This window comes from Nelumbo lutea, chromosome 7 (genome assembly GCF_056320005.1).
Source record: "Nelumbo lutea isolate HS-2025 chromosome 7, American lotus-T2T, whole genome shotgun sequence".
Taxonomy (NCBI): Eukaryota; Viridiplantae; Streptophyta; class Magnoliopsida; order Proteales; family Nelumbonaceae; genus Nelumbo; species Nelumbo lutea.
This window is the reverse complement of record NC_142690.1, coordinates 34,820,610-34,846,537: the sequence shown is the minus strand read 5'-3', so window position 1 is coordinate 34,846,537 and position 25,928 is coordinate 34,820,610. Positions and strand designations below refer to the sequence as shown.

Sequence of the window (25,928 nt, the reverse complement as noted above, 5' to 3'; positions counted from 1 at the left end):
AACACACCAATGTCAGCCTTGTTAGGATAAACTCCCTAAGTCTATCCAATGACTGAGAACATTCTAAACTAACACAAGTCTCTTAAGTGTCCAGTTTAAGGGGTAATACATAGAAACATTACCAATATCAACATATAACAACAATGCACTTTATCTATTTACAAATAAATGTTTATGTACATCATTCTGATTGGAGCTAAGGGCATACACTGTCTAACACTGCTGAATAGGTGGAAGTCAGATGCAGTTTTCTTTCAAGAAACAAAGCTGGATTTAGTGGAGGCTAGAGTGATTAGAAGTAGGGGTGATCATTCTTGGCTTAGCCCGGCCCAGCCCGCAAATTTCTAGGCCTGGGCCTAGGTTTTTGTGTGCAATCCCAGCCCGGCTTGGGCCCACATCAAGCCCAAAAAGTTTTGGGCCGGGCTTGGGCCAAACACTTCAAGTCTGGCCCAACCTGCAATATAATATATATTTTTAAATATATATTATAACATTATATTATATGTTATATATATACAAGTATATTTTATTTTATACTAAATGTTTATTATTTTATATAAGATATAAAAATTTTAAGTTTTAACATATAAATAAATATTAATTAGTTGACACATGTTAATACATGTATGAACACATGAGCCAATTAAAGTAGGTAAATTGTCCTCTTAGAAAAGGCCTTCATTTTCATTGCTTAAGTAATGTTGGACTTGGAAAAATACTCAATGGTAGAACTCATTATTTAGTGTTGTTCCAAGTTCCACATTGCTCAAGAATGGGAATGGAGGTCTTGCCTTCATCTATAAAAGGATAGGTAAGCCAAGCTAAACCAACTCTAAGAATTAAATGAGGCTCATGCCTTTTTTTGTACATAGGCCCAAGGCTTAGCCAAGCCTAATTTACCTTGGGCTTGTGTCATATTTTTTTGCATTTATTACATTTTATTTAATTTAAAATAAAATTTAAATTTAAATAATTAATTTTTTATTATTGGATGTTATACACCTAAATTCATTACTCATTAGGCTCAGAAAGCCTATAAGCCTGGCTCAGGCCTGTGTAGGGCCAGGCTTGGGCTTGCAAACTAGGCTCGGAGTGCGGGTCGGGCCAGGCCTGAGCCTAGGTTAAAGCACTTATAGTTAGTGCTAAACCCAGCCCGAGCCAGCCCATGAGGTATTGTAGGGGATCTTTTAATTCTTTGGGACAGATTGAAGTGCAAATTGATTTCTTCTCACATAGGGGAGTATTCAGTGTTGGTGATCCTAGAATTTGAGGGAGGTTTTCAAGGGCAGTTTACAAATGTTAGATTCAGTCCACTAAAATAAAAAATAATCTCTAATTATGGCAAGAAAAGAAAAAGGAGAAGGAAACAACAAAAAAGAAAGAAGAAGATGGAGAAGAAGGGAGAAGGAGATGAGAGTTTGATGTCTTGTCTCCTACCTCTCTAATCCTTTTATTAATCTCACTTAATTAGAACTAATTACAAGTCTGCCCTTAACTGGGCGACTAGCTCATCAACACACTTAAAAGAAATAGAAAAGATTAACAGGCCCATAAAGAAAAAGGCCCATTATCAAACAAAACATGTAAGAAGCACTAATAACAAAAAATAATGCACTAGGGCCCAATTGGCCCAGTCTCTCTACAATGATTATGGTCCGATTGTAAACTCAGAGAGAGAGAGACTCTGGGAGGACCTTGCTGAAGCCAGAGGTGTGCATTCCATCCCCTGGGTTATAGGAGCGGACTTTAATGTAGTGAGATTTCTGGAAGAAAGGAAGGGAGGAACCCGGAGGACTAGGGAAGTGAGAAGATTTGCATTTTGTTAATCAATTTGACCTGATTGATCTTCCTCTGGTAGGGCCCAATTCACCTAGGCAAATAATTAGGAAAATCCGGTTCTGGTACAATTAGATAGGTTTTTGGTTTCTCCTGGATGGGAAGATACTTTCCAACAATTAAAACAGGTAGCTCTCTCATGACCTGTTTCTGATCATTCCCCAATTCAGTTAGTCTGTTGGAATCAGGGGGCCAGAAAGACTCCTTTCAAACTGGAAAATGCTTAGTTTGAAGAGGAGGAATTGGTTCCTTTGCTTACTCCAAAATGGATAGGAGCCCTATTTGAAGGAATTGGCTTTTTCATCTTTGCTAAAAAACTCAGTTTAATCAAGGAAACACTGAAATCTTGGAGGCAGGATTTCCAAGGGAGCTCAGAACTAGAAAAAAAGGATTTGTTTGGAAGTAACTAAAGAAGTGGATTTGGATGAAGAGGTTGGTTCTCATTATCAGAAGAGGAGAGAAAAAGAAGGTTAGAAACTAAATTGATTATAGGCAAGCTAGCTTATAAGGATGAGCCGAAGTGGAGGCAAAGAGACAAAGTTAATTGGCTTAAAATGGGGGCTAAAAAATTCAGCTTTTTCCACAAGATGGCTAATGCTAGGAAAAAATTTAATCAGTTGGAGAGGCTGGAATTTGAAGATCAGGTGGGAGAGTCTTGGACAGAAATGAAAGGCATAGCAACAAAATATTTCTCAGATCTTTTCAAGGAAAATTGGACTAGAAGACCCCTTCCTAGTGACCTGAATCTCAAAAGACTTAAGCTGATCAGCAAAGGGAGCTAGAAGCCCCCTTCTCAGAGGAGGAAATATGGCAAGTGGTAAAAAATTTGGAAATTGACAAGTCTCCTGGGCCAGATGGCCTTACCAACATATTCTATAAGAAGTGTTGGGAGGTGGTGAAAGTGGACCTATTGAAGGTGTTTTAGGATTTCTATCATAATGTGGCCTTAGAAAGAAGCTTGAATACTACATTCAAGAAGGTTGAATACTACAAATATCAAGGACTTTAGACTAATAATTTGCTGAATAGTTTCTACGAAATTTTGGCTAAGGTTCTAGCAGAAAGATTAAAGAAGGTCCTAAACACAGTGATAGTAAAAAACTAATTTGCTTTTGTTCTGGGTAGGCAAATGTTAGACAGTGTGTTGGTGGAAAATGAACTGAGAGATTCAAGGCGAAGGGAAGGTAGGCCAGGGCTGTTATGCAAGTTGGACTTGGAAAAGGCCTATGATCAAGTTAATTGGAAATGCCTAGACTTTGTATTGGAAAGAATAAATTTTGGCCAGAAATGGAGGAACTGGGTGAAGGTCTGTATCACTTTTCCAAAAATCTTCAGTTCTTGTTAATGGTCAATTGGCAGGCTATTTTAAGAGCTTCATAGGTCTTCGAAAAGGGGATCCCCTATCTCCCCTTCTTTTCATTTGTGTAATGGAGATCCTCGCTGCTTTTGTTGACTGAGTAGGGGAAAAGGGTTTGTGGAAAGGCTTTAAGACCAGTCCAGGGGGGAGATAAGGTACAAATGCTCCAATTTGCAGATGATACTCTCTACTTCATTGATGCTGATGTGGATCAATTGGGAGTACTCTTAGAGGTGCTGAGTTGGTTTGAAGTTGTGTCAGGGTTGAGAGTCAACTGGTCAAAAAGTATACTAATTCCAGTAGGAAGGATAGAGAATTTGGAAGCTCTAGCAGAGGTTCTAGCATGTCAAATTGGCTTTCTGCCTACTATTTATCTAGGGCTTCCTTTGGGAGCTAAGTGCACTTCCTCCCTAGTGTGGGATCCTATGGTGGAAAGGTTAGGAAGGAAGCTATCCTCTTGGAAAACCAAATATCTATTTTTGGGAGGTAGGATTACTCTCCTCAAGAGCTCCCTATCAAACCTTCCCTCCTACTATCTCTCTCTTTTCTCAATCCCAACAAAAGTGGCTTAAAGAGTGGAAAAGTTATAGAGGGACTTTTTATCGGAAGGATGGTAGGAGGAAAAGAAGATCCATTTGGTTAGCTAGGACCACGTTTATGCTCCAAAAGAAAAAGGAGGTTGGGGGGTCAGGAAGATGAAGATTTTCAATAAGGCCCCTTTGGTGAAGTGGATCTGGAGATTTGGAAAAGAAAGGGAAAGTTGGTGATGACGATCAAGTCAGCCAAGGACTCTGACGATCAAGTCAGCCAAGGACTCAAGAAAGCTGAGGTGGAAGGAGTGCAATAGTAGTTAAGTAGTTAAGATTTCATAAGAGAGATACCTATGGCTTCAAGTCCCTATTTGGTTGAGGTCTCCCTAGTGTGAGCGCGGTGGATGCTTGGTAATGACTCCACACATTGGGCATCATTAAGCGGGAGGAAATTAAGGTGTAGACCATGTGGTTGAGTGTTACTCAATAAATGCACCGGGAGAGGCTTGGCTGAGGTCGTAACACTTGTTATTAAGGCTCTGTATTAACCCAGGTGTAAAAGGACGAGGGTGACCCTCAGAGGTGTGCCACGTGTCATGAACCGGTGGCATGGTGAATATTGACTATATCAAGAAGCAACTATGGTGGTTTCTTTTTCTTTTTTTTTTCTTTACGCTTTTCTTTTTGTACTTTCTTAAATTTTCTACATTTCTTCTTCACATGCCCTAGCTTCTTGCAATAATAGCATGTAATCCCTTTTTTCGACTTGGACCTTCCCTTGGATTTGTCACAGTGTTGTAGATTTCTACTCTTGTTTCTCCCTCAATTTTCTATAACAAGTGTTTTTCCTTGAGATTAATTGGATGCCTTTCTTCTTGTTTTTTTTATTCAACTAATTAGTTGTAACTTGACTAATTTGATCATCCCATCGAGTGCAGAGTTACTTAGAGGCACCACCAATGTCTCCCAACTATTTGACAAAGAACTAAACAACAAGGCTTGTAATTCATCATCCAACACAATTTTCATAGAGGAGAGCTGATTCACAATGTTTTGCATTTTATTCAAATGCTTTGCAATCAAAGTACCTTCCTTGAACTTTAAGTTCACAAGCTTCCTAATCAAGAAAGCTTTATTTCCTATTGTTTTTCTTCCATATAGATTTTCCAACTTCTTCCAAAGAGAGTGTGCCGATATTTCTCTAGAAACATGGTGGAAAACACTATTGACACATACAACTTTTCGGTCAAGTTTCTTCCATTACTCGATGGAAGTTCCTTCCGGGTTGGCTTCATCTCCTTCATTAGGTCCATACAGTACAACAAATCTTCCATTTTGGATTTCCAAATGGTCCAATTTTTCCCATTTAGTATAACCATATGACTTGTACCAGCATCCATTATTTACACAAACAAATTGCTCCAACTAAAACTTTAATACCATTTTGTTGGGGTTAAAACCCCTTATTAACAGTGTGCAAATCAGCAATTTACAATGCAAAGGAGAAACAATAAATAGTGTCCAATGAGGCAAATAATCAAACAACACAATAAGAGCAAAGGCACACCGGAATTTTTAACATGGAAAACCTTTCCAATGTGGAAAGGAAAACCATGGGGCACTAACACAGAAAATTTCCACTATCAACAGGAATAAAGGGGTTACAACTTCTCTAGCTCCAATTAGAGGATAGAAATTTCAAGAGACAAAAACTTCTCTTGGATATACAAAAAACCGACATCAAACAAGATGTAATCAACCAACAAAATATAAGAAAGAGCTCACAAAACAAGCCTTCCAAAACCCTCTCCAAGACCACCATTTGAAGATCCAAGAAACCCACCAAAACTTGATGGAATAAGCACAAAACAATAGCCAAAATAATTGATTGAAGGCACTCTTGTTCAGGTTGCAAGAGGGTTGAATCTCTTCTTCTCTTGTAAACGAGGATTAGCTTTTCCACTCTCTACACCAGGATAAACGAGGCTTGTAGAGAAAGCCATGAGATAGTGGAGAGTGGGTCCCACCATCCACTAACATAAAACCAAGACAAGACAGTTTGTTTCTCTCTCTCTCTCTCTCTCTCACTAATGAGAGAATACCAAGATTCTCAAGCTTGATTTTGTCTTTTTATTTAAACTTTCTAAGTTATGTGTTGGGCAAGAGACCCCAACACATAAATGGGTCTCACCTCCACGTGAGGGAAATAATGTCAACATGTCCACAGAATGAGTGTGAGAGAAATGTGTATGCTGAGAACTTGAGATGGAAAAGTGGAAAACTAGAAAATACATGGTTGGAAATGAAGGCATTCAAAGGAACCTAGGAGTAGCTCCAATAGGTGATAAAATGAGAGAAAGTAGGTAAGATGGTTTGGTCACGCACATAGAAGACCATTGACAGTACTTGTAATAAGTGATCTATTGCAAGTTGAAGGGACTAAAAGAGGTAGGAGTATACCAAAAAGGACATGGGTCAAAGTAGTAAGAAATGGTTGAAACGCTCATATTTTAAATAATACAAAATAATAACCTAGATTCCATAGAGACAAGAATATTTCTACAACTTAGATGTGAGCATGACTTCTGTTGTGGTTTTGTGGTCTAATCTAATGATACAGTAACTCATCTCTTACCATGGACTAAGTTACAGATTTGTTCTTTCTTTTGCATAAATAGATAGTTCAGCTTATAACATACATGTGGCTTTGGTTTCTCCAGATTTGTCTTTATTCCCAGAATTGGCACTAAAGTTACAAGATGTTCCTGTGCATTCGTGTTTTGCTCTCATGTTGGCATTTTCAGAACCTTTAACTTCGGTAAGATATCTGACATTTTTTTTTGAGAAATAGGTTATCTTACATGAATTGCTGACCTAACCTAGTCCTTTTGGTGAACATGATACACAGAGAAAGGGATCCTGCTTAGTGGTTCTCGGGATAATGAAAAGTTTACATGATTAGAGTCTCATAATCTAATTGTTATCTGATTTCTTTGGTTTGACCACCTACTACTACCACTACCACTACCTAGCCTGTAGGCTATGTTACTCAAATACAAGAGGGACGCTATATGGACAGAATTTCTAAGATAGAATCCACACTAATAGTTGAAGCATCTCACATAGATACAAAACCTATATCTGGGTAACACGGCCTAAAGTCCAAATGGTTGGCTGTTAATGGATGAATCTGAGATTATATCCTGGTAAGAAGCAAGTACAAGTATCTTGAAACCAGGTCTTAAAACTTTTTATTTTTAATTTGTTTTGTGGTGAGAAAAATTTTATGTTTCAGGTTGTTCCAGTGTCATGGGAAGAGTCGGTAGAGCTTTAGGCGGGTCAAGGGGGATTCCTGAGTGGGAGAGTTTGTTGCTTTTTAAGACTGCCATTTTTCTGGTTCATAGGGGAGTTGGTTCATCTTGTATACTACTTGGACATCCGAACCGGTGAGAGCCCAAATTCTGGGTGGGTCTTCCCTCCCCTCTCTTAAAGAGGTATTTGCCCGTCTTCGGAGGACTTCCATTGGACATCCGAAGAACCCTACCATATCGGATAGGTTTGCTTTTGAAGTGACAAGGGGGGGAGGTCGTGGTGGTAAAGGAGTTGCTCATCAGGGTTAGCTAGGCCGTGGTAGTCGAGGTGGACACATGTACAGTCGTGGTGGTGGGCGTGCTGGAGGCCGAGATTTAGGGGGAGCTCGTGGTAGAGGACGTAATAATGGTCCAAGGAGGTGTACGCATTGTGGTATGGATGGACACACTATTAATTTTTGCTATGATTTGCATGGTCCACCTTCATCTTGGGCAAATCATGTAGTGGCTAGTGGTGGTATGGAACATAGGAATCAACAGACTGGTCAGACACCTACATCTATAGATGCCTCTTGACAAGAGATGATGAGTATTTCACGTACTGAATATGAGCGATTAATCCAGGCAACTTCTCAGCCAAGTACAGCTATGCTTGCCCACTTAGGTATGGCTTGTCTGGCATCCAAGCCCTCCCATTGGATCATCGATTCTGGAGCTTCCGATCATATGACTGGGACTCCAGGTGTGTTCTCTTCACTTTTTTCATCTTCTACTACCCATACTATCACCCTTGCTAATGGTTCCACTTCCCCCATTAGTGGTATTGGTGATGCTAACACTGGTTCACTATCTTTGTCTTTAGTTCTATATGTTCCCAAATTTCCTTTTAATCTTATGTCTGTTTGTAAATTAACCAAGTCTCTTAATTGCTCTATCACTTTTTATCCTTCATCTTGTGTATTTTAGGATCTCAAGACGGGGATGAAGATTGGTGGTGGGCGTGAAGCCGGTGGACTGTATTACCTTGATGGTGGTGGTGGTGGTTCATCAACTGCTCTTAGTCATCTCTCTCCCCTCTCCAGTGGCATTGTAGACTTGGTCATCCGTCTCTTACAGCTTTGAAGCAACTTGTTCCATCATTGAGTCATCTTTCTACTTTAGATTGTGAATCGTGTCAGTATGGGAAAAATCATTGGGTTTCCTTTCGTTCTAGAGTCGAGAGTCGTTTGTCCAGTCCTTTTTCTTTGGTCCATTTGGACATTTGGGGTCCAAATAAAACAATGTCACACAATGGATACAAGTACTTTGTTATTTTTGTTGATGATTATTCAAGGATGACATGGCTTTATCTTATGAAAGAAAAGTGAATTATTTTCTATTTTCCAAAAGTTTCATGTTGAAATCCGCACTCAATTTGGTGTCTATCTTAAAATCCTACGTTTAGATAATGGTCGAGAATATTTTTATACACCATTTCAGCAATATTTAGAATAACATGGTATTATTCATCAAACCTCTTGCTCTTATACCCCTCAACAAAATGGGGTAGTTAAAAGGAAAAACTGCTCGGTCCCTGTTGTACCAAATGAATGTTCCCAAACGGTTCTGGAGTGATGCTGTGCTTACATCCTGCTTTCTTATTAACTGAATGCCTATGTCCATCCTTGATGGTCAGTCTCCCTTCTCGGTTTTGTTTCCTACATTGTCCCATTTTCCTTTTACCCCTCGGGTTTTTGGATGTGTTTGCTTTGTTCATAACCTTGGCCCTGGATTAGACAAGTTGGATGCACGATCTACAAAGTGTGTCTTTCTTGGCTACTCTAGGACCTAGAAAGGGTCCCAGTTCTCGATGTTGTTTTCTGTGTCTCGATGTTACCTTCTTTGAGTCGGTTCCTTTCTTTTTTGAGTCGGACGTCTCTTCTCTTTTCACTCTCCTTTCGCTTCTAGTTTCTATTCCGGACCCCATTCCTCATGTTCCTTTTGATATTACTTAACCTATTGCTATTGATGACTCTACTAATGATCTTGATATCCCAATTGCTCATAGAAAAGGGGTTCGATCATGTACTACTAAGCATCCTATTACTCAGTTCTTGTCTTACGAAAACATTGCTCCCTCATTTCGTGCCTTTTTGACTGCCATTTTGAGGTAACATGGAGCCTAACAGCCATGACATAACCATGCTGTTTTCTTGATCCCATCGATCATGTTCAGCAGTACCAGACTTTGGTTCTTTTATTTTGCCATTTATATAACCAACCTTCCCCCTAGCTGTAACATAAAGTTTGATGCCTTTGGACCATTCTAGATAGTTCAGACCATCAAATGGGGTAATGGACATAGAGAAATTCATGCCGTCCATGCCCCCATTTAAGTTTCCTTACTGGGAAGTAATACTAGAGATTGTTGAATCCTCAGTAGCAATTTTCATAGAAAATCTACTGCTGTTTTTTCAAAAACCGAACCTGATATAGAGGGTTTTTTGTTTGAAAAAAATTAGGAGTCTCCAAAAAAAAGTTTAACAGTACTTGTAGGTGATGACTTTTTGTTGAAACACCTCAGTTTCCAAGAGGAAGAGACAACCAGTCCCTACAATCCTCAAAACTGTGACATTCACAGTGGTCAAATGCTTACGTGTGGATGTAGCAGTACATACTTGTCTTCCACGACCCACAGCACATAGAAAACCCCTCAGAAAATCAAGTTTTGGTGCATTCGGCTGCCACCATAAATCCAGAAAGACATCTTACTGCATTCGGTTACCACCACAGATCTAGAAAGATCTCTTATTGCATTCGGTTGCCACCACAGATCTGGAGATATCTTTTATTGCATTCGGCTGCCACCACACCCTTCTCCTTGGTACAGTAACCAAGAGAGAAGAGAAAAAAAAAATATGGTTGAAGGTTGCGCCTAGAAGAAAAGACCATGATCTGAGAAAAAAACAGATTTCTAGAAAAGGAAGGAAATCACGATCTGAGAAGAGGAGAACTTACGCCCAGATCAAAGATGCTCTGATATCATGTAGTTTGACAGAGAAGAGAGAAGAGAGAAGAGAGAAGAGAGAAGGAGAAAAAAGATTGTATTTCAAATCTAAAGCTAGTGGTGCCCCTACTAGGCCATAGGCCGCTACACATTACAATAGTTGTTATCTTCTAGTTCTGTTCCTAAGGATGTCTAGGAAGCCCTTATCTCTCTGGGGTGGCATCAGGCAATGGAAGAAGAACTCTCTGCTCTGGTTCATAATCATACGTGGGATCTCACCACTCTTCCCCCTGGTAAGCATGCTGTAGGATGTAAGTGGGTTTACACAGTCAAGTATTTGCCTGATGGTAGTGTTGAGAGATTGAAAGCTTGGTTGGTTGCCAAGGGTTATTCACAGTTATATGGTATTGACTACACATAGACCTTCTCTCTTGTTGCCAAGATTGGTTTTGTTCGTGTTTTGATCTCCCTTGCTGCTATGTATGATTGGCCCTTGTTTCAGCTTGATATCAAGAATGCTTTCTTGCATGGTGATCTTCTTGAGGAGGTATATATGGAGCAACCATCCAGGTTTGTTGCAAGGGGAGGATGGTAAAGCGTGTAAGCTCAAGAAAGCTATTTATGGACTTAAACAATCTCCTCGTGCATGGTTTGGAAGGTTCAGTGAAGTTGTGAAAATGTTTGGCATGAAGCAGTGTCAAGTCGACCATTCAGTATTTAGTTATGATTCTAATGTTGGGAAGATTTTGTTGGTGGTATATATGGATGATATTATTATTACTGGTAGTGACAGGTACAAGATTGATAGGTTGAAGATCTTTTTGCATGATCACTTTCAGACAAAGGATCTTGGCAAACTAAAATATTTCTTAGAGATAGAGGTAGCAAGGTTCAAACATGGTATTAATTTGTGCTAGTGGAAGTATGTCCTTGATCTACTGGAGGAGATAGGGTTGTTGGGTGCCAAACCAGCTGAAACACCTATGTAATTGAATGTTAAGTTGAGTAGTGATACGGGTGAGGAGTTTGAAGATCCAGGAAGGTACAGAAGGTTAGTGGGTAAGCTAAACTACCTAACTATCACTCGACCAGATATTTCATTTGCAGTCGGTGTGGTGAGTCAGTTTATGCAGAATCATTGGATCCCTCATTGGGATGCAATTCTAAGGATTGTAAGGTACTAGAAAGGTGCTTCAGGTCGTGGTTTGCTATACAAGAGTGGAGGAAAACTTGAGATAGAAGGGTACACCGATTCTGATTGGGCTGGTTTTGTATCTGACAGGAGGTCGACTACAGGTTATTGTACCTTTCTTGGGGGTAACTTGGTGACATGGAAGAGTAAGAAACAAATAGTGGTGGCAAGAAGCAGTGCGGAAGCTGAATACAGCCATGGCACATACAACCTGCGAACTGGTGTGGTTGAAGAACCTTCTATAGGAGATGGGGCACTCAATTGGCACACCGATGAAGCTTTATTGTGACAACCAAGCTGCTGTCCACATTTCCTCCAATCCAGTCTTTCATGGGAGAACAAAACATATAGAAGTTGATTGTCACTTTGTGAGAGAGAAGGTTCTTAGTGGAGTAATAAGTATAGCTTATGTTAACACAAGAAGCCAATGAGCAAATCTGTTCACAAAGGGTTGAGTCGGGCAAGAGTGGATTACATATGTAACAAGTTGGGACTATATGATATATACTCTCTAGCTTGAGGGGGAGTGTTTGTGTCAACTAAATAAGGGTAGAATGGTCATTTAAGTTTTATCAATATGGTGATATGTCTTTGAGTTAGATGATGTGTCCCATACTTAAGTAGGGGCACAAGAGTCATTTGTAGTGAAAAAATAGAAAGGTTAATACACCCTGGTCGACTAGAGAGAATTGATTTTCTCTCTGGAGTTCAAACTAGATTTTCTCTCCTCTTCTTTTTTCTTTCCTCTCTTTTCTCTTCTTCCTTCTTTTACCCTTTCTTCCCTGATTAATCTGAAGACAACATGCTTATAGATCTGAACTTCATCAACTTTAAACTCTCTTTTTTTGTTGTTCATAACCTTTATATTGTTTTTTTATGTATAAACCAGCCTCAATAATAATTACATGGGTATTTTGGACATTTTCATGCCTCTTGTTAGAGGATTTTACAAAGGAGATCTATTTGCAACTGTGTCAAGAAGTTTAGGGGAGGTTTGGGCAATGGTCAAAAACTTCAAGGGATGTTTGAGCAATTACCATGGTTTGTTTTTCAATTATTGAACAAAAAAGGGATTTTTGTGTATTTTTCCTAACAAACATTAAATGGGAATGTTAAATAACAATTTTTCCATTGACTTATTTTACATTTATGAACAAAAAGAATGGAGTTTTGTGTCTTTTTGTAAAAAACATTAAATGAGAAAGAAGACTCATTTCCTAATAAGCATTAAATGAGAAAATGAAATTACATATGTACCATTGCTCCTTTTCTAATTTAAATTAGATGGGGCATTTTAGTCTAGTGAAAATTCCAGAAGCCAACCACATCTATTCCTACTTTTGTAGATTATATATATATATATATATATATATATATATATATAACTTGAAAAGATTAAACCAAGAAATAGATGTTTTCTGGTTTAATTCAGTAGAAAAAAGAAGAGAGAAAAAGGTCACGAATAGAAGAAGAAAGAGAAGAGAAGAAGAAAAGAGAAGAAAAGGGTCCAGCAGAATTAATTCTCTAGTGGCCCATTACATCTTATTTATATTGTGATCTATTACAAAGACTAAAGTTACCTTAATACCCTTACTTAAAAATAAAAGAAAACAAACAAGGCCCAACCGGCCCAACTACTCTAACTAAAAAATAAATTATATATATATATATATATATATATATACTTGAAAAGATTAAACCAAGAAATAGATGTTTTCTGGTTTAATTCAGTAGAAAAAAGAAGAGAGAAAAAGGTCACGAATAGAAGAAGAAAGAGAAGAGAAGAAGAAAAGAGAAGAAAAGGGTTCAGGAGAATTAATTCTCTAGTGGCCCATTACATCTTATTTATATTGTGATCTATTACAAAGACTAAAGTTACCTTAATACCCTTACTTAAAAATAAAAGAAAACAAATAAGGCCCAACCAGCCCAACTACTCTAACTAAAAAATAAATAAATAAACAACAAATATAAAGTGTGGGGCTGGAACCCCACACACACTAATGGTCTATCAGCTATCTCTACATTCCCCCTCAAGTTGGGAGTAGATATTTGTCATACCCAACTTGCGTAAATCTGTCTCCAACCTGATTTTTGTAACTGCTTTTAGTAAAGAGATCAGCTAGTTGCATGTCGGAGGTAACATAGGGAAGACACTTCTTGAGATGCAACTCGCTCTCGGATAAAATGTCTGTCCACCTCGATATGTTTAGTCCTGTCATGCTGTATTGGGTTATGGGCAATGTTAATTGCTGCTTGATTATCACAATACAGCATCAGAGGTTTCTCATAGTCAATTCCAAGTTCATCCAACAAAGATTTCAGCCATAACACTTCTACAACACCATTGGCCATGGACCTGTATTCAGCTTCAGCATCGGAGCGAGCAACAACATTCAGTTTCTTGCTCCTCCAAGAAACAAGGTTCCCCCCTACAAAATGCACAATACCTAGAGGTAGATCTTCTATAATCAATGGATCCAGCCCGATCAGCTTCTGTATACACCTCTATCTTCATGTGACCACTATTCTTGAAAAGTATGCCTCTCTCTGGGCATCTCTTCAAGTAAGCAAGTATTCTTTCCACCACAAGAAGGTAAGTGGTCCTAGGAGAATGCATGTACTGACTGACAACACTGACAGCATGTGAAATGTCTAATCGAGTTAGGCAGAGATAAAGAAGTTTCCCAACCAACCTTTGATACATAGCCCTATCCTCAAGAGGTTCTCCACCTTCTGCACTTATTTTTTGGTTCAACTCAATGGGTGTGTCAGCAGGCTTTACTCCTAACTTTCCAGTTTCTTCCAATAAGTCAAAGACATGCTTTCTTTGAGAGATAAAAATGCCATGCTTAGATCGAGCTACCTCAATTCCCAGGAAATAACGCAGTTCTCCCAAGTCCTTTACTTCAAATTCTTTGTGAAGATTCTTCTTAAGAGTGTCTATCTCACTAATATCACTTCCCGTCACTACAATGTCATCCATGTAGACAGCAAGTAAGGTCAAGGAGGAGTTTGTCTTCTTAAAGAAGAGAGTGTGATCTGATTGAGTCTGCATGTAACCAAACTTTTCCAAGGCTAGTCTAAACCTATCAAACCAAGCTCTCGGAGATTGTTTCAGCCCATATAAAGCCTTCTTTAGTCAACAAACTTTCTTTCTTGCTTCTGTACTATAAAAGTTGGGGGGTAACTCCATGTACACCTCCTCTTGCAAATCTCCGTTTAGAAAAGAATTTTTGATGTCCATCTAAAATAGTGGCCAAGAGAAATTTGCAGCCATAGATAGTAAGACTCTGATAGTGTTCATCTTGGCAACTGGTGCAAATGTTTCCATATAGTCTATGCCATAAGTTTGTGTGAAGCCCTTTGCAACCAATCTGACCTTATATCTCTCTATAGAACCATCATCATTATATTTCACTGTAAACACCCATCTGCATCCAACAGGTTTCTTCCTCTCAAATTGGTCAACTAGTTCCCATGTATTGCTTTCAACAAGTTCATCCATCTCTACTTTCATCGCTTCCTTCCATTCAGGTATCAAAAGAGCTCCTTGCACTGTTCTGGGTATAGGAATAGTAGCAATAGATGGCAGGAATGATCTGCAGGATTCTGAGAGACGATCATAAGAGAGAAACTGGGAGATACAATGAGCAGTAGATGAAGTACAATGGCGATTCCTTTTACGAATTGCAATTGGGAGATCAAGGTCATCTGAAGGAGGAGGCTGAGGCTCAATAGTGTTAGGCAAAGTATCTGCAATAGTGGGCTCAACAGTGGGTGTAATGCTTGCATCTGAACCTGTAGGAGGTGTTGGGATTGGCCTGGACTGCTAAGAATGAGAATCAACTTGCCTCCACCACTGTCTGTGATACACTCTCAACTCCTTACACTTCTGGCAACCCTCTTCACAGCACTCCCCCTCAATAACTAGGAGAGGTAATGGAACTTCTGGGGCTGAAATCCCTTCCTCACGACTCTCCCCCTGAGGAGAAGCCCTATGATAGTAGGGCATATCCTCAAAAAAGGTGACATCCATGGACACAAAATGCCTTTCTGAAACAGGCTCATAACAGCAATACCCCTTTTGATTTTGTGCATACCCAAGGAAAATACATTTAGCAGCTTTGGGATCAAATTTGGAGCAATAAGGTCCAAGGATTTGAACAAAACAAGTACACCCAAAGGTTTTAAGGGGAATAGTGAACAAGTCCTACAAAAGGTTGAATGGTGTTTTCATGTCTAAAACCCGTGAAGGAATTTGATTAATAAGGTAAACAACAGTATAGATTGCACCTCCCCAAAAGTGTATGGGAACATTAGAATTGAGCATAATTCTTCTTGCTACTTCCAGAATGTCTGTTTTTTTCTCTCAACAACCCCATTCTGCTGAGGTGTACAGGGACAAGTGCTTTGATGAATAACTCCATGATTTAGGAGATATGATGCCAAGGGTTTTGCAAAGTACTCCTTGGCATTATCAGATCTGAGAGTTTTGATCTTGATTTCAAATTGGGTCATTACCATTTGATGGAAAGCTTGGGTCAGAGAAGGGACCTCATCTCGAGAGTGCATAAGGTAAACCCACGAGAAACGGGTATAATCATCAACAAATACTAAGAAGTATCTGTACCCCCCCCCTATAGCAAGAATATGATATGGCCCCCAAACATCGGTATGCACAATTTCAAAGGGAAGATTGCTTCTTTTATTTCTCAAAGAATAAGTTGATCTACAATATTTTGCAAGTTCACAGTTTTCACACCTCAAACTAGACACTTGGACTGACTCAAACAAACTTGGAAGCAGACTCTTCAAAGACCCAAAAGACAAATGACCTAATTTGTTATGCCAAAGCATAATCTGACCAAAAAACTGAGAAACAAACAATCTCCCAACTTCACTCTCCTTCCCCTGTGGATGCTCAAGCAGGTAGACTCCATTCATCTCACGGCCAATCCCAATCACCTTCCTCATTTCTAGATCCTGAAAAACACAACAATCAGGAAAAAAAGGTTACTGAACAGTTTTGATTCTTAGTAATACTACTAACTGAAAGCAAGTTAGCACTGAGCTTAGGAACATACAAAACTGAGGATAGGGAGATGGCATCAGACAATCTGATGTCTCCCTTGCCAGAAATAGGTATAAGAGAGCCATCAACAATAGATACTTTGTCTCTGCCAGAGGATAAACAATAGGTAGTAAACAAGGTGGATAAACTAGTCATATGGTCAGAGGCACCTGAATTTATTACCCAGAAGGGTCTAGTGTTACTTGGGGCTGAAGTATGATATGTTGTAGCTCTTGTACCTGAGGAAGCAAAAGCTGAAGTAGGATGGCAGGAGTAGCAGCTGAAGACTGAGATGATGACCCAGAAATACCAGCCTCATTCTCTAATTGTGTCAAGGCAGCCTGAACAGCAGCTAAGGCATCTAGAGATGTGGTTCTTGTATTGGAAGACAATGCATTGTTAGTGTTGACTGTCACATTAGCATTTCCCTTCTTATTTTTGAGTCTAGCTGGAACAAGATGAGGGTGCAACTTCCAACAAGTGTCCCTAGTATGTTTCGGCCTTTTACAATGATCACAAAACATCTCCTTTTTATCTTCTTTCTTTATTTCCTTTTCCTAATCTCTCCCAAATTTCTGTTTTGTTGCTGCTAGGGCTGATTCCATGGGCTGAAACTGTAACATCACCTTTCTCCTACTCTCTTCACTGTGTACTAGTGAATAGGCTTGAGACAATGTTACACTATCCCCGGTAAGAAGTTGCTGTCTTACTATGCCAAATTCTGAATTCAGACCTGCTAAGAACTCAAAAACTCTGTTTGTTTCAATCAGCTTTCTATAGGTAGTTGCATCTCTCTGACTCTCCCATTCAATGGTTTCCAAATGATCAATTTCATGCCATAGAGATTTCAAAGTAGCAAAGTAAACAGAGACTGGCTTCTCCCCCTGCTTGAGATTATTCACTTCACACTTCAGTTCATAAGCCCTAGCAACATTAAGGGGTTGGGAGTAGGTCTCTTTCATATTATCCCAGATTTTCTTGGCCGTTTTTGCCCATAAATAATTCCGGATAATATGGGGCTGCATTGAATTGCACAGCCATGTCATCACCAAATAGTTCTCTTGAACCCATTTGGCATGTGATGTGTCTTCTATGGCTGGTTTCTTTGTATCCCCAGTCATGTAGCCTAATTTACCTCTACCTCCAATAGCCATCATGGCTGATTGTGCCCACTCCAAGTAATTTGTTCCATCGAACCTAATAGTTGTAATCTGAAAAGAACTTTCAGTCATGCTTCCAGCTCTCAAAAAACCTTCCCATTGAGTCTTAAATTCACTTCCAACCTTCCCCATTTTAAAGATGTTAACGGTCACTACTTTGATCAAAGGAAGGCTTGAACTCCTTTTACACAAAAGAAACTTCCTTTTATGCAAAAGGACTGCTGAATCAGAAAACCACAGCTGACTGTGACTACTTTTATGCTGAATCAGAAAATCAGTCACTACCTTTAAACACTCACAGCTGAGAAATACCACCAAGAAACACTCCTCAGTCAAGAAGAGTCACCCAGGAACCAAAAACAGATTACTGCCCAAGAACCAACTACAGTCACAGAAAAAATCTGGGAGCAAGAACTGACCGTGGGGTTTCAAAAAACTCAGAGAAAATAACTGAAATAACAGAAATCTGTCAAAAACCCTAAAGAAATAAGCAAGGGAGACAGAATTCTATTAACCACTGCTTCCAGGAAGGCTAAAAACTGCTCCTTTTAAAGGCCGATCTCAATATAGATGGGTTCTTTTTCAGAAAGAGTTTGATCGCCACCTTCAATCTTCAGTTTAAGCCCTAATCTTTGACTTACCTAACTTCTCTGATCCTTCCTGGTCACCGGGCACTCTCCAAAGGTCATGTAATCCCTTGGGCACAATTCAAGACTCCAGTGATCCTCCAAGAATCAGGCGATGATGCACAGCTTCAGATTCAGTAAGTTCTCATGCTGCCGACTGGATTAGGCTCACATGAGAGCCCTAAACTGTCCTAGGTTTGGCTCTGATACCAACTTGAAAAGATTAAACCAGGAAATAGATGTTTGCTGGTTCAATTCAGTAGAAAAAAGAAGAGAGAAAAAGGTCATGAATAGAAGAAGAAAGAGAAGAGGAGAAGAGAAGAAGAAAAGAGAAGAAAAGGGTTCGGCAGATTAATTCTCTAGCCACCCATTACATCTTATTTATATTGTGATCTATTACAAAGACTAGAGTTACCTTAATACCCTTACTTAAAAATAAAAGAAAACAAACAAGGCCCAACCGATCCAACTACTCTAACTGAAAAATAAATAAATAAACAGAAAATAGTGTGGGGCTGGAACCCCACACACACTAATGGTCTATCAGCTATCTCTACATATCTATCTATCTATCTATCTATCTATATATATATATATAGTCCACCCTTGCAAACTCCCAGTTGTGGATAGTCTGGACTGACATTGGGTAATGGCCTTTTTTGTAGTCAACCTTCTTAAATTCTTCTCCCTATATTTTCTCCATTTCTATCATAATAGTGATCTGAGTTCTCATTTCTGTAGCTAATTGATTTATCTTGTCAAATATCTATCTTGTTTCTCTCTTAATACATAATTTCCATGAAGGATTCTACACTTGATGTTTCCATTGTCTACTCAGCTTGTTATAAACAGGCTCTGTTTTTTCATTGTCTCTTTCCTTTTCTTCCTTTCACTGAGTTACTTCTTAATGGTTTAGATACCTGTTAAAGGCATCTCATTCAGGAATTCTGAAGTTTTAAGCTGGGCCTTTTGTGATAGTAGCAAGCCAGGGCGTTCTGCCACTAGGTATATGAAAAATGACATCCATCAAATGTCAGGTGTTTTTCCTCTCTTTTTATGATTATTTTAATGCTGGGTAAGGTTTTAGTTTAAGCTCCGCTTTTTTTAAGAGAATTTGCTAATTTGCTTCATGGCTGTGCAGTGAGTGTTGGGTATTGCATTCAACAGCGGCTTATGCAAAGGCTGTCATTAGAGAAACTGGTCTTCAGAAACCTTCAAATGAAGCATTGACTAAAGTGGCTGAAGAATTATTTGAGGAATTTCAAAACACAGGACTTGATATTCCTCAACCATTCTTCATGAAAGCTCATAGATGGTCAGTATCCTGAATGGCTTTCCCTTCTATCTACTAGTCTATGTAACTTAAAAATGTCTTCAGTAGTTAAAAGGGCATAGTAAATTCTCAAAGTATTATTTCTCTGAAACATATTATATAAATTTAGGCATACGTCACTGTCATCACATATACACATGCATATAAGTATGTAGATACATGCATACATACATGAACAGCATTTAAGTTGGTTAAAAGGCATCTACAATTTTGATGGAGAACGTGCATCTTAAACTTCAATGAGGTGAAAATAGGGAGATTTTTACGTCAGTAGTTAAAAGGGCATAGTAAATTCTCAAAGTATTATTTCTCTGGAACATATTCTATAAATTTAGGCATACATCACATATACGCATGCATATAAATATGTAGATACATGCATACATACATGAACAGAATTTAAGTTGGTTAAAAGACATCTACAATTTTGATGGAGAACGTGCATCTTAAACCTCAATGAGGTGAAAATAGGGAGATTGTGACAACTTGGTTCTAACTATTTACCTAACCTCCTCCAACTTAGGAGGATAAGTTAACATTGGTTATTTATTTCTACACTTCTTAAAGCACATCCTTTGCTAAGTTCATTTTTTAGTACACCCTAGATTGGTTATTTATCATTTTATCATATCATCAAATGAAGGAGATATCTTTAATGTCATTTTTAAGTAAAAAACATATATCCTAGAGTAGTTCCCTAGGTTCCATAATCATATTCCTTAATAATTATCCATAATTTTCATAAGAGAAGTATAAACTTCATGTTAAAGTATAGAAAATCAACATATTCACAAGAAAAAGAAGAAAGAGAAAAAAAATCAGAAAATATGGGGGCTGAATCCCTATTTTGTTATAGGAAAAGAAAAAAAAAAAAAAGTGGTTTTAAAGTCTTTGAGGGTTGAATACAGCAATTACCAATGTTTGTGTTGATTAAACCCTAAAAAATAAGAAAATAATAAAAAGAAATTGGTATATAAAGAAACAAAATGAATATTTTAGTTTAATAATGTCTATTTTATAATTATAATCTCAAAAAATTAAGAATATAAAAGTGCTTCAAAGTGATGCCCGCCTAGGTGTCGCCTTGACAAGTGCTCGTACCAAAGTGCTTCAAGCTCATAGCTATTCAAGCATATTTAAATTTTGATGTTTTTATTTATCTCCTAGATAGTGTGAATTTGTGATGCTAAACATCTTGCATTCCTAATCCTAGGAGATTGGCCCTCCACCCATGTGATAGCCCTTTGAGGCATGCCCAAACAAGTCCATGCATGCCTTCTATATTTAAAGAGGTTGGTTTGTGATTTTAGTTATAATTCATTTTATTTTAGGATTAGGGATCAGGTATTAGTTGTGAACTTGTGTTGTTGTTGCTTCTTTAGTACAATAGCTAAAATTATGAGAATGTCCCTATTGTCCAAAAATACAAAAATACATAGAAATTCAGAAAATTCCAAATTTTGACTCTTTAGCTCCTATATCACTCTCCTTGGTGTTGTTTGGTCTTTCCTTCTCTGTGTAGTCAATTCTTGTGGCAGCTATATATGCCTATAATAACTTTGAGGGCTTAGTTAAATTGTTAATAGAGAGAAGGTTTGTGCTGAGCTTAGGGACATGAAGAACAGAGGATGGGGTTAGGGAATTAGTGGCTCTAGTGTCTCCCTTTCTAGAGGTGGTAGCAAGAGAACCATTTACTAGGGATATTTTGTCATGGCCAGGGAGGAGTTGATAGATATTAAATAGGTTAGAAATATTGGTCATGTGGCTAGAAGCATTAGAACTAGGGGTGCAACTTGGGCGGGCCTAGCCTAAGCCTGAACCGACCTAGCTCGAAATTTTACATGGGGTTGGACTTGGATTTTCGGTCCTCGGGTTGGGATCGGGCCTAAGAAATTTGACTTTTTATTTTTTGGGCCAGGCCTGGGCCTAGCCTTTACGTAGCCTGAACCCGGCCCAACTATACACATTCATACATTCATATGTATATATGTAAATTTTGCATACATATGTATATATATATATATATATATATATATATATATATATATATATTTGTATGTATATTTGTATACATATTTACCTATATACATATATATTTGCATACATATATGTATACATATTTACATATATAATTTTAGAGAGGGTTCATTGACCAACTCGAGCCCGGTCTGGGCCCAAGCCCAACTCGAATGCATCAAATTACAGTGCGGGCTGGGTTCAAGCTGGGAAGATCGGGCTTGACCTCGGGTTTGGTCCGGGCTCGGGCCTTATGCCCAAATTTTAGGGTCGGGGCTGGGTTGACCATAAACCTAGCCCAGCCCTTCCGATGTGCACCCCTAATTAGAACTAACCAATAATCCAATGGATATCATGGTTACCTAAGACTGTTGCATGATTGAAAAAGGCACAAATACCTAAGTGAGCAAGAGTTGTAGTGTAGAGGATGAATTGCTTGAAGAACTGGGTATCATTGTACTCTCCAATTGATTTAGAAGTTGGCTATGATTTTCCAGCTTTGCTTGCTGCTAACTGTTCTAGAGTTGATTTCTCTTCATTAGGTACCTTGTCATCTTTTGGTACTATAGCCACATTGCATTTCAATTCCCATTCTTATTGTTTCTAAATCTTGCAAGCATGAGATGTGGATTTAATTTCCAACACCTTACTAGGCTTTGGTTTCTTGTAAAAATCACATACAACCTCCTTACCCTCACTACTGTTAGACTTCACATCCGCATGTGCATAAAGATCTGTAGATGCTCCCTGAAGATGTACCTGTCTCCTACTCTCCACTGCTCACTAATGAATAGGCTCAAGATAGAGTCACATCATCTCTAGCTAATATGTTCTAACCAATTGTATCTTTGGGCACCGGCACACCTGTTTACAAGTGTTTTAATAAACTCCTTTTTATATGAAATAATATATATATATATATATATATATATATATTTCTTGCCATAAGGATTTCAAATAGAGAAGTATACTGCCAGAGAGTTCTCCCCTTGCCTTAAAATTATTTTCATTCTTCAACCTGTATGCCTTGGAAACATACATCTTCTGGGAATATGTTTCGCCCACATTATCCAACACCTCCTTTGCTATATTCATCCACAAATAGTGCTTACTTATATTTAGTAATAGGGAGTTACCCAGCCAATCACCATGCAATTTTCCTGCATCCACTTCTCATAAGTGGGATATTCCTTTTTTTTTTGGTTTCTTGGTATTGCTTGTAAGACCAACATCCCTATACTGCATACATGAGGCCATTCCAGATAATTTGTCCCATCTAGCTTTAATAAATGTTTTGAAAATCGTAATCATAGAGAAAGTTGAATCGAATTGAATAATTATCGTAAATCATAAGATTATTTCTATTTTTTACAAACTTGTCAAAAAATTAAATATAGATATATATTCTTTTTGGTTAATAAAATATAGATATACTAACAGGCTAAATATATATAGGAAAGTGACTTTACCCTATTTTAATTTATATCTACCATATATGTACCTAAAACAATAGAATTTTCCACACTTACAATAGAAGACTAAGATGATTATAATCAAGTTTGATTTGAAAGTCAATCAAATCCACTACAATGGCTCTTTAACCTACATATGATGGAAAATAAACTCAATTTCTAGTCTTAAATAATGTAAATAAATCATTTTCTAGTAAGGGTTTTAAAAAAAGTGTCCCTTGGAAAAATTAAATATAAAAAAAATTAATAAAGTAGTGAAATAATTCTTAATTGAATTTATTTGAATCGTAGTGAATTGTAGAAATTGTATAAATCGTATGATTTATGAATCAAATCATAGGATTCAAACAAAAATTGTAAGATTTTTGCTAAAAAGGATTTAAACATAAGATTTGAATCGAAACCCTTAGGATTCATGATTCAAATTGTGAATCGTAAGATTTGGACAACTTATCCAGAGACCCTGTTGGACCAACACTAGATCTATAAACTGCTTCAAATCAACTCTAACTTGCTCCATTACCTCAACAACTCAGTTCACTGAAAACAAGAAAACAAGTAAACAAGTATAACAACCCAAAATAACTGACCTACAGTTAGTGTAACCTAATACTAGGGTTTCACCAACCTTGTAACATGGGAGAAAGAGAGAAATAGCAAATTAGCAACTGCTCTTGCCTGGCTTCTTTGATACCTCTCGAACAGCAACCACCCCCTATAACAGTTGAGCAGCTTCTCTAGAGATCAAAGCACCCTATAATTATGTTTGGGTGCAGATAATGTTTGTATTGCAGATAGGTCACTATCTCCTTTTTATGTGAAAGGATACATTAGAGTTAATTGATAGGTTGAAATTACCATTTGTTTTACATGTTCTTAGGCTACATAGATTAGCTTTTTGTTAATAGTTTCATAAAGGGTTTACATTGTTCAGTAACCTTTCTCTGTCTAATTATCATGTCTTCTGGGGTCTGATTTCAAAGAGGAATATTATAAGTGGCAGTGAGGTGGATGAGATTTATCTTGATATTTTGTCACTAGATGTCTTGTTTCCTCAAAGTTTTCATCCTGATCTTGTTTCTTTTGAGTTAGTAGGTCATATGTGATATGGCATATTTGATTGGATCATTTATTTTTTATTCCTTTGAAGCCATTATTTTCAAAGTTATTTAAGTTGGTTTACAATACAAAGGCTATAGATTACAATAATATTGTACAAAAGGGACTATAATAAACTATACATCAGTCTTGGAGTCTCCAAACTCCCCCTCAAACTAATGCATAAGCATAAGCATCAGTTTTCCCATAAGATAGAGATGTTGATCCCTAGTCATGGTGTTGGTGAAGATATTAGTGATTTGCATGTTCAAGGCGACATGAGGAAGAGAAATTGAGCCTACAGTGAAAAGATCTTGAATGAAATGATAGTCCATCTCAATATGTTTAGTCCTCTCGTGGAAGACAGGATTTGAGGCAATTGCAATGGCACTCATATTGTCGGCATAGAGAGGAACAGGAATGGGAAACTAAGTAGAAAGGTCCATAAAGAGAGACCATAACCAAACAATCTCATTGCAAATGGAAGGCATTGCCCTATACTCTGCTGCAGTGGAAGATTTGGATACTGTTAATTGCTTCCAGGAGATGAGAGAATCACCCATAAAAATACACCATCTGTAAGTGGATCTACGGGTGTCAGGGCAACCAGCCCAATTAGCATCAGTATATGCTCTCAACTAAATGGGAGAAGAGGAGAAAAATAATCGCTGAGAAACTGTGCTTCTGACATAATGAATGATGCGATGGACAATAGTCATATGAAGCTGGCAAGGAGTAGAAACAAACTAACTGACAACCTAAACAACATATGAAATATCAGTTCGAGTCATAGTGAGATAGATGAAGGATCCCACAAGCTAGGGATACAAGGTAGCATCTGGAAGTAAAGAACCAGTAGATTTAGATAACTTAACATTCAACTCTAAGGATGTATCAACATATTTCCCATTGATGATGCTAGCAAGTGAAACAAGATCAGAAGCATATTTTTGCTAACACACAAAATATCCTTGAACATTGTGATGAACTCCTAATCCCAAGAAATAGGTGAGAGGTCCAAGATTTTTCATGTGGAAGGAATTATGAAGTAAGGACTTGAACTCATGAATGCCTTTATCATCATTCCTAGTTAGCAACATATCATCAACATACAACAGAAGAATGGTAATACCCTGAGGCCATTGTCTAACAAACAGGGAATGATTAGAAGAACTCTAGCTATATCCTAACGCAACTACAACATCCCAAAAGTGCTAAAATCAAGCTCGGGGAGCCTATTTCGAACCATGTAAAGATTTCTTCAGGCAACACACTAAGGAAGGATCACTACAATAACTAGGAGGAGGCTTCATATAAATGATCTACTTCAGTTGATCATGAAGGAAGGCATTCTTAACATCTAGCTAGTAAATGGTCCAAGATTGGATGGCAGATCATGCTAAGAGAACACGAATTGTGGTGATCTTAGCAACTGGAGCAAAGGTTTCTTCGTGATCAATGCTATACTCCTGACTATAGCTCTAGGAAACTATGCAAGCCTTATATTAACCAAGGGATTTGTCAAATTTTAGCTTGATGGTGTAAACTTAATGGCTCCCAACGATGGAAGCACTTAAGGGAGCAGATACAAGATCCCAAGTGTCATTCTCATGAAGAGCCTTAATCTTAATATCCATGGCTTCTCTCCAATGAGGACTCGTAATGGCTTGCTGGTAAGATCGAAGGATATTAGTGGAGGATAAAATAGCAAAATAGGAACTATGGCTTGGAAAGAAACCATAGTGGCCAAGAGGTCGAGAAATACAAGTAGAATGGAATAGAAGAACTAGTAGGTGAAATAGAGGTATTTGAGGAAGGTATATCATTTCTAGGAGATGAGGAAGAACATCCTCTAAATCAAAATTCTATGATCATAACACAAAAAGCCTTTACAGTCAAGATTGTATCCCACAAAGGCACACATAGCAAACTGAGCA

General features: G+C 38.1%; 1 protein-coding gene across 2 annotated transcripts in view; it reads left to right on the top strand.

Annotated features, from left to right (window-relative positions):
• LOC148846065 (FAD/NAD(P)-binding oxidoreductase family protein) overlaps nucleotides 1-25,928 on the top strand; it is a 47,230-nt gene that overhangs the window by 15,328 nt on the left and 5,974 nt on the right. Inside the window, exons 6-8 of one of the 2 annotated variants that reach the window (XR_016102173.1) lie at nucleotides 6,444-6,541; nucleotides 18,989-19,109; nucleotides 19,214-19,387. Coding sequence is in view for 1 of the 2 variants with exons in the window: in XM_088954521.1 (XP_088810647.1) it covers nucleotides 6,444-6,541; nucleotides 18,989-19,077; nucleotides 19,214-19,387 (361 nt within the window). In the remaining variant the exon portion in view is untranslated. The remainder of the gene's footprint in view (nucleotides 1-6,443; nucleotides 6,542-18,988; nucleotides 19,110-19,213; nucleotides 19,388-25,928) is intronic. The other variant, XM_088954521.1, reaches the window with a different exon arrangement.